At 44.8% G+C, this 14,375-nt stretch overlaps 1 protein-coding gene across 1 annotated transcript in view; it reads left to right on the top strand.

Moving 5' to 3' along the window:
- CCDC175 (coiled-coil domain containing 175) overlaps positions 1-13,702 on the top strand; it is an 814,258-nt gene extending 800,556 nt beyond the window's left edge. The window contains exon 19 of the mRNA XM_069638898.1: positions 13,345-13,702. Coding sequence (XP_069494999.1) covers positions 13,345-13,515 — 171 coding nt within the window. The 3' untranslated portion in view covers positions 13,516-13,702. The remainder of the gene's footprint in view (positions 1-13,344) is intronic.
- The last annotated feature ends 673 nt before the right edge of the window (positions 13,703-14,375 follow it).

The raw sequence follows: 14,375 nt of genomic DNA, 5'->3' as shown, positions 1-14,375 counted from the left end.
AGCATAAGCATACAAAGCATAAGCTCACACAGCATAGACAGTAATGGGTCTTACTGGACACACATCATAAAAGCAAGACTGAGACATCTCAGTAAGACAGACTGAGTACTTCTTGCAACAAAAACGCCTTACAACATAAGCCAGAAGTGAGCCCATGAAAGTAGCATGAAAGATTTGTTCCATGTCTCCCTTCCTTGAGCTCACGCTGCTTGCGAGGGAGACTGGAGCACCAGGTGGTGCACCGGTGTAAGCAAGGCTGCCTTTTATAGCTCAGATGCAGCGGTCTTCACAGCAGCAATGGTGGGCAACCATCCTCTCTCTCTCTCATTCCTGCAATGCAGGGTTAAGATCTGCCAGTGCAGAGTGGAGCTTCCTCATGTCCTGCATCATGCTGAGCAACATTTTCACACCTGGTTGCGTCTCCACCCATTTCATGCCATCCACCCGATGTTCCACCAGCATAGACATTTCCCAGGCAGAGCAGTTTTTTCGGGGGCTCAGTATTTCGCATGCGTTATTGCACAGCATTTGCCATTTTGTCCGCCGGCACGTTTTGCTTGCCCTCTATGTAATTCGGCCTGCAAAAACCACTTGCTGCACACGGCAGCAAAACATTTCAGCTTTTCACCCTGGCGGAACGTGAAACTTTGCATGGGTCTTTTCGTTGCTAGTGCTGGGATGCACGTACAGCGACCCAGCTAGGTAAAAAGGTTCAGGTTGTGGAAAACCTATTAGCACGTGTCATTGTGCAAGCAGAAGCAGGCATACAAATTGCTTGTAGTTAGCTTTGACACATTCAATACCCACATATAGCAACACAGAAAGAACAACACATGTATTAATGTTGCGGTTGCAGAGGTCATAGATAGGGCAGAGTGATATAGGCCCCATGTTCGGAAATAGTATATGCAGCTATGGTTTCAGTAGAGGTTAGGTGTGAGCCCACAAAGGTGGAAGATGGAGTCAGGCAGGTATTGTGGTAGAAGCAAGGTCAGCATGCTAACATGACAGGAATTTCGCCATATTGGATGTTAAGGCCTATTACACAATTAACAGAATAGAACCATGCCCTGTTGTGGAGCTGCGGCTCCATTTAGCTTAATCCCCAAAACAAATCCCTTTCCCGTTCCTGACGAGGGAAGCCAAGGTCAGAGGCACCCACAGTGTGCAGATAATCGCTAATTGTATCCAGCTGCAGAGATAGAATTTCGCAGGCAGAGCAGTTTCTCAGCGGCTCAGTGTCTCACGAGAGTTATCGCCGTTGTTGCACACCATTTGCCATTTTTTTCACGAGCACGTTTTGCGCACTCTCTATGTATTTCATCCGCACAAACCACTCGTGGCACACTACAACAGAACATTTCATGCTTGTGGGACAGCAAAACGATTTAACGTGATGGGAACGGAATGTTAGTTGTATTGTGGCAAGGTAGGGATACACCCTTTGAAGGGCAAATTCATGGGAATGGGGCCTATGGTTTTGTAATGCCAAGAGGACAGGCAGAGATTTAGAGCACTACTGCCCACACCCAAAGAACGGTCATCCCATATGAATTACAAGTACACGCATAACTAAAGCAAATAAATCCATGAAATTCAGACTCAAGAGCGGTTCCCTAGTCACGTCATCTTGGGCACCTGGGGTCTGAAGGAGATAAGGGGTGAGCCGTGTCTGGAACGTCCTATGATTTGGGATAGGAGAAACCAAGGTGATGCCAATAAAGGTAGTACATGGTCAGGGGGTGCAGCTTGTGTGCACCATGGAGTCTGGTATAATGAGAAGGCTTATCGTCTCATCAAAGCAGAGTTGGCCTCGACAGTTACTTCGAATGCGTCTGGATCGGAGGGGTGCTCATCACGTGATGGTCATGATACATTAATATGTCAATAGGCTTAGCAGCCAATCACGTACCTGAATTTAACAAATGACGAAATAGGGGACCACGTGTCTAGTTGACCGAGCTTAGATAATGTGTGGCCAGTTGGTCAAGGGACTATAGGGGGACATTAGCATGGTATATAAGTGGTAGCTAATAAGGGCGTTGGGATGACTTTGTAACCTATCTATGCAGATTCAGAATTCTCTGCCGTATAACCTGCAATTTCGTATGTGTGTTGAGCTTCATGTCAGTTTGGTTCCATGGGAGTGTCTGAGACCTTTTTTGCATGCAATAACATTTGTTTTCCCATGCAAAGAGGTACAGTGCTTATTTGACTATTGGACTCTTTATTGATAGGTTTTTGGGTTACTGTTCTCTACACAGGTCTCCTTTGGGCCTTAACGGTAACCATAAGAAGATGGCCAATAGTGTGTTTTTTAATTTGACCAGTTACCTTTGGGCCGATTATTTGAGGCCGAAAGGTAACCGCCTCACCCTGACCAGTATGAGGGCTTTTTCCTAATGTGCTAGCAGCATTTTTCTTTCTCATTGACCACTGACCTGTGACCACCCGCACGACGACCACAACGTGCTTGTGCTGCTATGCCACCTCGTTGCATTGTCAACAAGTAAGCATGGCAGGGTCAACTTGTGTATCGCTCATGCATTGTGGGGGGATTGTACTTGGTTTATGTTGTCATCATGTTTCCGCTTTCCCCAAAATGCGCTCACTTTCATTAGTGACTTGTACTGGGGGCATGGTGAGGTCAACTTGTGTGTCGCTCCTGCATTGTGAGGGGTTCATACATGGCTGGCGCTGTGTGTCATCATGCGGCTAGATGCCCCAAAATACCCAACTTTCATTAGGGACTTGTGGTGGGGTGAGGTCAACTGGTGTATCGCTCATGCATTGTGGGGGGTTTGTACTTGGCTGATGTTGCGTTTCATCCTGCATCCACTTACTTGCCCCAGAGTAACCCCACTTTCACTAATGCTCATGCATTATATGTTTCTTTTTCACAGGGCCATAGCAAATAAAAGAACATAACCAACTATGCATGCGTATGTCTGCGGTACTTGCTTTGGCTGATATAATCGACACGGATGGTGTTGCTCTTCTGGATTCCTGTAGGTCAACAAAGTCACTGGCCGGGGCACCGGGGACCAGTGACGTTCTCCATGTGAAACACAAAACTACAAGATTTTGCCTCATCATGGCTGGCAGTGCCAACGGAGAGAGACTGAACAAAAAACAAAAATAGGGGTCAACAAACACACTCCGTCTGGTTGTCGAGGCCTCTGAAGACTCAACAGTTGAAGAATGTTCAACGATTGAACATGAGGAAGTCTTTTGTGTATAGTCAGACAACAAAACTCAGCAGAAGCGGCATGCCTACACTTCCACGTCTTTGGCACCAACAACACACCCAGAAAGTGATTGCAGCAGTACCACATCCCAGTAAAAGTCTGCAGTGTGGTCTTACTTCACTGCTGATGAAGCAAAAAGCAACATTTCAGTTGGCTCATTATGCAAAAAAGGAGGTGTGCAAGGGAAAGGTGGGGTCACATCGTGCCAGATAGCCCACATGAAAAACCACCACAAGAGTATGGAGTCAAGCAAGCCACAAGAAGAGCAGTACCGGCGTTGGGCCCCAACCAGAGGACCAACCGACACGCAGTGTCACGACAAAAACACACACTGCCGACAACATGCGCCAGCCAGCACTTAGAGAGTCTCTGGAGAAGCACACTCCTTACATCCGATTGCACAGCAACTCAAAGCTCACACATTAAAGATGATTGCTGTTGACCTTCTCCTGTGTAGAGATCCAGCGGTTGAAAGAACTGATGGCAGGCGCCATACCAAGCTGGAAGATACCAAGTCGGCATTATTTCTGCAGGGTTGCTGTTTATAAAAATGTTGTGGAAGAGCTGCACGAGGCACTGCAAGGGTCGTAGGGAGTTTCAGCTCACCATGGACATGTGGGCTGGTGCGCAGAGCATCGACTTCTTGACTGTAACGGCACACTCGTCTTTTTTGGTAAACCACAATCAAGTAGACCAGATGGGTCCCCAACCATACCAAGCACTGCGCCAAACAACCTGTGTCACATGCTATGCTCTGCTTGCAGAGCTTTGATCAGATGTTACACAATGCATCAGACATTCATACAAAACTGGCTTGGTTCACACTCTCTCAAATTTGGCTGTGCTACTGCAATCATTGGTAGCAATATTGTATCTGCCCTGAACTAGGCAGCGATAACCCACATTCCATGTTTTGCGAATGTGATTCATTTTTGGGGTGACATAGTTCCTAGAAGACCCCACCCAGGTGAAGGAATGCATTGTGCGCAATGCATTACCCGCTTCCAGGACACACATTACCTGCCACACCACATCAAGTTGGATGTAGCCACTTGCTGGAATCTATCTATATTTTTCTATAGCACCACTAACCCATAGTCCTCAGGGCGCTTACAAAGAAAACATAGAAGACAATAAAAGAAATGTAAACCCAGGCACAAAAAGGGTACAAGCTTAAAACTGAGTAGATTGTATTGATATATTCCTTCATCAAAAAAGTCTTCAGATGTTTCTTGAAGAGAGCAGTTGAGTTACTCTCAGCATGATGCTGTGGAAGAACATTCCAGGGCAGGAGCCCAGGAATTTTAACTGACTCCCCCAATTTTCTTCAGAATATGTGGTTGACTCAAACGAATGGTGTTATTAGATCGTAAAGTATGTCTAATAGGGTTCTTTGTCATTCTGGTTTTTAGATAGTGTGGCGCCTCATCATTAAGGCATTTGAAGACTGTGACTAAGCACTTAAATTGCAGCCTTGGTCGAATTGGCAGCCAATGTAAACTCCTGCGTGCTTCAGTGACATGTCATTTATGCGTCGGGCCACAGACGGCACGTACAGCACCGTTCTGAATAACTTACCGTTTTTTGATGTTAGTCTGTGAGGTTCCTATCAATAAGCTATTACAATAATACAGCTTAGAGTTTATAACTGCAGCTGCAATCATCGCACAATTAGCGTCAGATAGGAATGGACGGTTGTGCCAAAGCAGTTGTGTATAGTAGTATCATGTAGATTTTAAGTGGTTAACCTGCCTGTTAAAAGATAATTGGGGGTCAAGAAAGACTCCCACGGTCCTCACTGTTTTAGAAACAGGAATAATATGTTGAGCTATGGTAAAATTCTCATATTTAGAATCAAGCTTTTTCAACTTGTGTTGAGTGCCTAGAATGAGAAGCTCAGTCTTAGAGTTGTTCAGGGCCGAGTTCACTGCCGTCCATTTTTGTATCACTGTAAATATATTGTTAATCTGCACAGAATCATCAGTATATACGCCAGATAACCTCACTACAATCTGGGTATCGTCGGCATAATTAGCAAAATATATCCCAAGAGTAGACAAGAGGTCACATAAATGTCTTGAATAGACATTAAAAAGCAAAGACGACAGACAAGACCCCCAAGGGACTCCACAGGTGATAATAGTCCTATTTGAGTGCGCAGTGCCTTTTACAACATCAATACTTCATGGGCCAAGAAAGGATTTAAACCATGATGTGGCATGGGGGTGCATCTACCAATAGTGGATAAACTATCCACCAAAAGGCAATGATCCACAAGATCGAAAGTGGCAGAGAGATCCAAAAGCAGGAGCATTGCCGTGTTGCCCTCCTCGATGATACCTGTGATATGCGACTTCAGGTCCAGCTAAGCCGTCTCTGTCCAATGATTGGGATGGAAGCCCGATTGCTGAACTGCAAGAATATCCTGCCATTCTACAAATGTTTGGTATTGCATATACCTGACATGCTGGACCTCGCACCGCGCTGCAGGAGCAGCATCTCCCCATTCAGCCTGCAACAAAGGTAAGCCAAAGGGCATTACCGTGCACTCGTCGGTTTTATCAGTGTTACCAGAAGCCACTGCTCAGAAAGTGCAGCCCCATGCCCAATTTCAGAATTTGATGTGCCCAGCATTTTGGAAGTGCTCACTTGCACCACATAAAAGCATAACCCGCGTTTGAATTCGGCATCATAAATAACCATAAGGGTTACTACACCTTAAGATCGCTGCCGCTTGATCCGGAGTCCTCCCTTCCCATTCTGTTGTTGCTATGCCGCTGATTGACTACTCCATACTACAAGCACCAATCAGGAATCGCCGGTAGGCAGAGCCGGCCTCTGCAACAAAGGCCTTGAAACTGAGGCTACCCCTGTCTGAGCTGGAAGGGCGGAAGGTCTGCCCTGTGCCAATTCTCTCCGCTTCCTTCACCGTCTGCAAACATATTCTGGACATACGCTGACCCGTTGGTCCTCCATGTGCTCCCGCCATAACCCGCGGTAAGAGACTATTTGCCCTGCAAACCCCACTCTGCTATCCCGTACTATGCCTGTATATAAATAACAGTCACAGCGACCTCTTCACCTTATACTGCACGCCATTAGCACAGTATCTAGTTTGGGTCTAACTATTGTTATGTTGATTATCTGCACGGCTTTCCCGTCACTCCGCTTATTCCCGGCTGAGATAGCGAAAAGCATCTCAATACATACTACCCTGCAAAAGGCCCCACCTGGCTACTGCCCACTGTGCATCCTGTGCGTCAGTCGAAAGGCTAGCGTAGCGGGCGTCAGCTTGTCATTTAATATCATTACATGTAGCCTCTCGCTACGTAAACCACCACGCAACCTTGCCTTTGCAACATTCTTTAACGTGAAATCATACGCTGCCTTTTACCTTTGGTGCCAAACCAGTCCATTTGATCAACCTGTACACTGATGCTTTCCTGTTTATTGCGCATTGCCCAATGCTGTTGTCTTGCCATTCTACCGCCATACACTATTTAATTGTACTATAAGACTGATACTGCAAAACAGTTTATGCTCGTTATTATCTCGCCTGTGCTCATGAGCATGTGCACGTTAGCCTCTTCCAAAAAGCAATATGTTCTATACATTAGCATATCTTGCACAGTGAACTCCACGAATGAACTGCGATACACTGTTTAATTGCACTCTATTATTAGATTTGTACTGTACTGCAGTTTATGTTCATTACTATCTCGCTTGTGCACATTAGCATGTGCAGCATGTGCACGTTAGCCTCCTACCAATATGAATATGTTATGTATGTTAGCATATCTTGCACAGTGATTTCCACAAATTAACTGAAATGCTTTTATCATTTTGAACATTTGTTTGGCCTTCTGTACTTTACCTCAAATTGTACCATATACCTATAGCTGATTTTATATGCCTGCATTAGTAGAATAATTTGAATTAGGGCCCACAACTATTGCCCGCACTAAAGGCTTACCACTCAGTCTAGCTTTACTGTGCCTCCTGATTACGCATACCTAGCTACCCTGCATAATATAGGTAGGATACAGCCATGCGTCTATCTTACCAAGCCTTAGCCTTTATCACAAACTGCATTGTCAGTTTGTACCTGTCCACATTAGTATTCACCATAATCAGCTTTCATCTGCCACCCATTATGGACCCCCACATCAATCCTAGATTGCCCTACATTCGTATGTCTATGGCATTCTGCCTCCCGCCATCCGTCCTTATACCACCATCAAGGTGCCTACCACCCGGCCTACATACTGTATCCAGCCTTCCACAGTCGTTCTTGACATCTAGGCCCATACCTCCATGCATACCTAGTGAATAGACATCTCAGCACACGTCCAGTCCCTTTGCTGGGATTTCCCCGTACATTGCAGTGCCGCTCGATTGAACGAACCATATATATGACTCAGCCATTACGGCACTTATTACATTGTGACTTTCGAACTAAATGAGGACTTTGGTTTCTCTGCTGTGTTAGTGTACACGGCCATCCATTAGGATTCAACGGATTATTCTTTGACTTCAATTGTTTTTGCCTTGAAGACGACCTGCGTGTCGAAACACGTGTCGGCTGATTACGATTCTATTAAATCTACAATTACTTTGTCTTGCATTTACCATTATTACTCTAATGGTGCAAAGCGCATTACCATCCCATCCTTCACCAGTATATTCTTATTTTACCAACCAGGGTGGATTGGGTGGAAGATAACTATAATGGCCGCAGAACCAAAGCCAAGTCCAGTACTAAGGAACTCTTTAACATTTTGAAAGAGCTAGAATCGCCTGCCCCACTTCCTGATACCTGTACTAAAGATATTCTATGGTGCACTAACATCCAAAATGCACTACAAGATACAATTACTATGCTCCAAAACAAAATATCAGTCCAAAAGTGCATGTCAGGGCTTGTGTACAGATTTGCAGTGCTTCTTCAAGACACTTTTAATCGGATAACTTAATACAACTACTGATGCTCCAATGTAATCCATGAGACACGCTCCTTAAAATCGAACAAATTGCCATATTGAACGGTTGTGCTCCCTGTGTTATTGGATATGTTATTACATTATGGACCGTTTCCTTTAGAGAACAATGGGCGTCGTCATAAGTTTGCCGGTCCGGTAGTTTCGGCGGCAGTAAGTTACCGGCGCCATAACTACCGGACCGGCAAACTACGAGTTCTGCTCGCGGGTGCTTTTTCGCCTGCCAAGTCTGACCTGGTGGGTGTACCGGCATGCGCGAGCAGAGCATGTCAGATGCACCGACACAATGGGGAAGAATATTTTTCCGCACCTGCAAATGGGCAGTTACCGGGTCCGGCAGGCATGTAATGACCCGGTAATTGGCCATTTGCGGGCGCCGGGAAAAAAGGATACCGGCACAGCTACTGCCAGTATCATAACGAGGCCCAATGTCTTTGCAATAGTGACAGACACGTAGCACACAGTGCTGAGGGGCAAAGGGCCTCATTACTAGTTTGTTTATAATTCATCAGTGAATCCACAAAAGTACCTGCATACTCGATTATCGTTACCGCCACTTTGTCTTGCGGATTCACCACAGGATTACAAATGGTGATAGGGCAGTGTAATTTAACATATTAGGGGTCCCTAGGACTCTGTGATGGTTTTGGTGGAATTGCCACCTGTGGTAATTCCACCAGTTGTCATTCTGCCGATTTTTGGACGTAAAGCTTTTTGATAGAGGTAAATCCTCCACTTCACTGCCAAACTTGTAGTACGGCGGGGTTGATAAGCAGCAGTAACAGAATTACCACTGCATTACTGCCGTTTTTACCCACACTGACATACTTATAATGAGGCCTAAACTACCTTATAGGGTATATTAGCAAGAACAGTAACTGTGGGATTGCCATACAGAAACCTCCTAGTCATTCCCAGGGCTCACTGCTTGCGTTTTCCAAAAGATTAAGGTTAATTCTACTCTCCAAGACACTATCACGATTAATTTAAATCCCACCAATGAACCATGGCAAACCTGCATAAATGCATATGGGTCCATGGTGATTTTGTTACTTTGTGTTATGCAGCTGCAATTTTCTTTGACAGGAGGGGGACTTCCCTCTACCATTAATCCCTCACCCCCCCCCACCTACACCCCATAACAATGCTTGGGCGAGGGTTAATGGGAATGCCCAGCCTGGTGCTTTAGCAGCAAGCATTTAATACCCAGCAAAAAGACTGCACACATACTAATGTTTACCTTGGAGAAGCAAGCTGATGCTTTGCGTTTTAGTGGTAGTCCTGGTAGAGCTATTATGATGAATCAATGTACCCGTTTTGCAACTAAGGAAAACTTATTATATAACTTGAAGTAACTCTACCAAAGTATGTTAATGAGGATAGAAGAAATAATGCAATAACAGCCAATATTGTATCTACTTCTAAAATACTCAACATGACTTAACAGTATAATGTGCTCGGAAAAAGTCTGATAAATTAAGTTGGAATTTGCTGTTAGGGATTCCATATTATAAAAGTGATTTCTAGACAAAAATACAATAGAATATAGAACCAAAAACCTCTGTCTGCATCCAGGCAGTACTCACAAATTGAAGGTTAAAGTCTAATCATTTTGCCCAGGTGTTTAAGGCCAATCTAGTGGAGTAAATATGCTGAAAATGTTGGTGGCGGAGGGAGGGGGGGTGACATCTAAAGGAATCAGGCCCTTGCCAAATAAGGGGGACAAAGTGGTGTGCCACAAAAGTTGTGGGGGGGTGGGAGGTTGGACAAACACCCCTGCCCCCATCCTAAAAATACACCCATGGGCCAAATTGCCAGGTGTCTCTGAATCAATGCCTTGTAGGAGGCCAGCCTAGATTCATTTGCTGTAATGTAAGGGAACATGACGTCACCCATCTTTTAGCTTGCTGTGGGATTCCACCAAGGGATAAAAAAAACAGTCACCTTTGCCAACTGCTTCAGAGGACACCCACATTTTTTTTTTTAAATTTAGCTTTATTGGTTTTGCGAAAAACAAAAGGAAGCAAACAGTATTCAAACAAGATCATACATCTGCCAGAGGTACAAGTCGAACAAACAGTGCATAGTAAAACAGTATACTAGAATCTCCTGGTAGTGCGACAGTCCCGATTGTCTGGAAGTGTCTCATTGACTGTTCGCCAAAGCCCACTCCCACCCCCCCCCACTTGGGTTAGTGTATTTCACGAGTACAATAGTTTGACAAAAGTGTTAGTATCATATGATTGACACAGTGTCACATCCGATAGTACCATGGTCGCTGGAAGTAAGAGTCTCATCCTTTGTAGTGTTGCTTAGGTGTAGCATCATTCGGTCAGGTTTTTTGGGGGTTCCTCTGGTTGGGAGTCGTAAGTAGGTGTGATATATGTATTCTTGAAGTCCATCCATAGAGTTTCGCATTTCACCGATTTATTGTGCAGGGAGGCAGTGATTGTTTCCATTACATAAATGCTTGTGGCCAATTTAATCCACTCGGTCTTACCTGGAACCTGAGGGGATTTCCACTTGGTCGCTATTAGGGCCCTCGCAGCCAGTAATAGCTGAGGAGCCAGGCCTTTGACCCGAAACCAATCCTCCTCGACTCTCTCAAGGCCAAACAGAACAAGGAGTGGGTCAAGTTCTCTATGGATGTTATCTACTTCTTTGATCCATCCCAGGACTTCAGTCCAAAACACTTTGATGTGCGGACAGCTCCACCACATGTGCCAGTAGTTGGCAGTTTCTCCGCAGTTTCTCCAGCACTTTGGGCTCATGGACTGGGACATTTTGGAGAGTCGAAGCGGATCGTATTGCCATCGGTGTAGGAGTTTTATTGCATGCAGCTTATACTGGTTGGATATGGAGGATTTAGGCGCAGCTCTGCACATTAAGTCCCATTGTTCGGGAAGTATCTCTTCGCCGAGGTCTTTTTCCCATCTGGCCCTAAGGGGTTCCGTAGTCCCGCCGCCTGCACCCAATAGCGTTTGATACATTATTGAGATAAGGCCTTTCATTTCCGTTCTAGAGTCTAGGAGTTTCTCAAAGGCGGTAAGATCTCTTCTCAGTTTTTCCCTCCATTCGGTTCTCGTTAACACCCCTTTTAGCTGGATGAAGTGGAATGTCGATAGAGTACCTATCCCCAGTGCCGTTGTCAGGTCAGGTAGTGTGATAAACTCATCCTTTTTCTGGAGGTGTCCCACCCTCTCCAGGCCTGCCTCGTACCATGACTGGAACCGGTCTAGGTTCGGGATTTGGTCATTTATGCCAGGAGACCACAAGTGACTGAGCGGGGATGGCCAGGTGGTAACTCCGCGCATCTCTTTCCCAGTGCGCCATATAGTCCATATGGTGGATAGTATGGGGTGGTGCTTAGTTCTCTTCTGGACCCGTTGGTATGGCGACCACAGCCACTCTGCCACTGTGGCGGGGGACAAGTAGTGGTTGTCCATCTGGACCCATTGCAGGTGTTTGTGGTCTCTGAAGTGTGGAATTAGGACGCGCAACTGAGTGGCATTGTAGTATTTTCTCAGATCGGGAAGACCTAATCCACCCCCATCCTTGGGGAGAATAAGTGTGTCATAAGAGATCCTCGGTCTTTTTCCCTGCCAGATGAACCGCAGCATGATCTTTCGGGCATCCACGAAGAATTTTTGGGGTATCTCTATCGGTAACATCTGAAAGGGGTAGAGGAAACGGGGGAGGCACACCATCTTGACGGCATTGATATGCCCCAGCCAAGAGATCCTCAGTTTGCTCCATTTCTCAAGGTCTCTCTCAAAGCTTTGAAGGAGCGGGGGGAAGTTAGCCTCATAGAGGTCGTCTAGGGTTTTGGTGATCTGTATGCCCAAGTATCGTAATGTCGTGTGTTCTACCTTGAGCCCTAAGGGGAGGAACTTGGTGTCATTGTCATCTGGGGTACCTTGCAGTGGAAAGAGTATGGATTTGGACATGTTTACTTTAAATCCAGAGAACCGGCCATATTCTTCTATTAGATTTAGGGCATGTGGAATGGAGGTCATAGGTTTAGTTAGGTGTAGAAGGATATCATCAGCATACAGCCCTGCCTTGTATTCCGTCCCTCCCAGCCGTATTCCCTCTATTCGGGGGTCGTTCCTTATTTTTTGGGCTAGGGGCTCCAGGGAAAGTGCAAACAGGATCGCGGAGAGTGGGCATCCTTGTCTGGTCCCCCGTTGCAATTCAAACCATCTGGAATATTCCCCGTTCACAAATATTGATGCTTTGGGAGAGGTGTATATTGCTCGTACTCCATCACAGAATTTTGAGCCTATCCCTACTTTCTGGAGTACTGCACCCAGGAAATCCCATTCCACCCTATCGAAGGCTTTTTCTGCGTCAATCGATAGGAGGGCCGGGTCATCTGATATACTGTGCCCCACATGGACAAGGTGTAGAGTTTTAGACACCCACATTTTTAATAGCCAGAAGACACTTGTGGGAACTGGAGAACTAATACTTTCACTCACAAGATCTTTACAGAAAAGTGAGTCACTTTGCCAAAGTCTGACCCAAAAACAAATCAAGGCTTTGTGACACTAAGAAACTTGGTACAATTATTTGGCTACTCATAAATTGAGCACAGGCCTGGTAGATTCGGTGACAAAGCCAAGTTTAAATTTGCAAGGACCATTTTCCAAGGATGTTTAACACTCTTAGACACATTTCAAGACCCTGAGGGCTTCTACCTAACCTACTTGACATCTTTTAAGTATAATAATGCTCTAGAAAATACCAATAATACCAACTCTAATACCAAAGAAGTGAAACCAAATCACCCACTATAACATGCAATATAAAGGAAAAACATTGCCTTTTACCATGTACAGCTTTTCAATCACTTAGCCAGAAGAATGGCCCAGTATAGTGGGCGTTTTTTCATCTCTCCATAAAACTGCATACCTGACCTAATGTGGCAAATGTTATAATTGGTCCTTACTTTAGCAACACAGAGTCAGAGGTGTTGTAGGTTTTTCTTTAATATGCCTTCTGCATCTTGCAGCACTAAACCTGACTTTTGAAATTCTAGTAAACTGTCTGCATTTGAAGAGCAATGCTTTTACTCTAGTTCTCCTTCTATTCTGCAGGACTTTTCAGAGCGTGATCAGGAGACTCTAAACGCAATCAAAGAGCTAGTCAAGAAAATTCAGCAACGGGAGGAGAAACTTGGAAATATTACTGATCAACTGCAGGATCAATTTACTGGAATTGCATCACTCTTGCAGAGCGATCCCGCTGTGGATCCTAAACCGAAATAGCAAATCCTTCCATATGTATACGAAAGGCTTAGTGGTGTTTTTAATCAGATACCCCAAGTTCTAATGCAAACACATATTGAAATTACATATATTGCCCATAGTAAAACAGTGAACTATTTTTGCAGGTGTACACATTTCTACTAAATGGTCTTAAAATGTACCAAATACAAATAAATGGTTAACTCACTGTCTTTCTGTATGTCGCCTTTCTTGGAACACAGAGCATCTGATAAATATTACACAAATTGACCTTTTTTACATGTCAGAAATGTACTTCAAGGAAGATCTTTTGCCAAGACTTTTTTATTACAGCCACACTTCCCATACTAGCTATATGCATCCAGTATTCAAGGAACGGAACAGACATTCTTAAATGTCACAAAAGGAAACATGGCATATTTCATAATGTGAAATGTCAAAATAAAGCTACTTGCTTGTTGATCTTTCCATATTTATTTGGTCACGCACAAAGACCAATTTCAGTTTATCTCCCTGTGTGCTGCCATGTGTAAAGTTTCCATGACCCATTTTGTCATTCCTGGACCTTTGCACAGGTAAAAAAGGCTCCATGCAGGTTGATTGCATATGCACATACCACACAAATGAATTGTTCCCTTCAGGCTTTAATGAGTTTAATATTGAGAGATTTGTAACGTGGCCTTGTCTTCGGGGTGCTTTGTCTAAGTCGCTGTGATCCTTTTGGCAAAGCACCACAGCCCAAATAACTTAGTTTTCACTGACCTTGTCTTGACTGCTGTGTAACTTTTTGGTAGTCCCGCCTGTAGCAGTTGAAATTGAACAATGTTTGACATGGAATCATTAATGTAATGTAGTGTTGAAAAACTAAAGACTTCCTCACC

Source organism: Ambystoma mexicanum, chromosome 14, assembly GCF_040938575.1.
Source record: "Ambystoma mexicanum isolate Mex_15411 chromosome 14, UKY_AmexF1_1, whole genome shotgun sequence".
In the NCBI taxonomy this organism is placed as follows: Eukaryota; Metazoa; Chordata; class Amphibia; order Caudata; family Ambystomatidae; genus Ambystoma; species Ambystoma mexicanum.
This window is presented reverse-complemented; position numbering and strand designations above follow the sequence as displayed.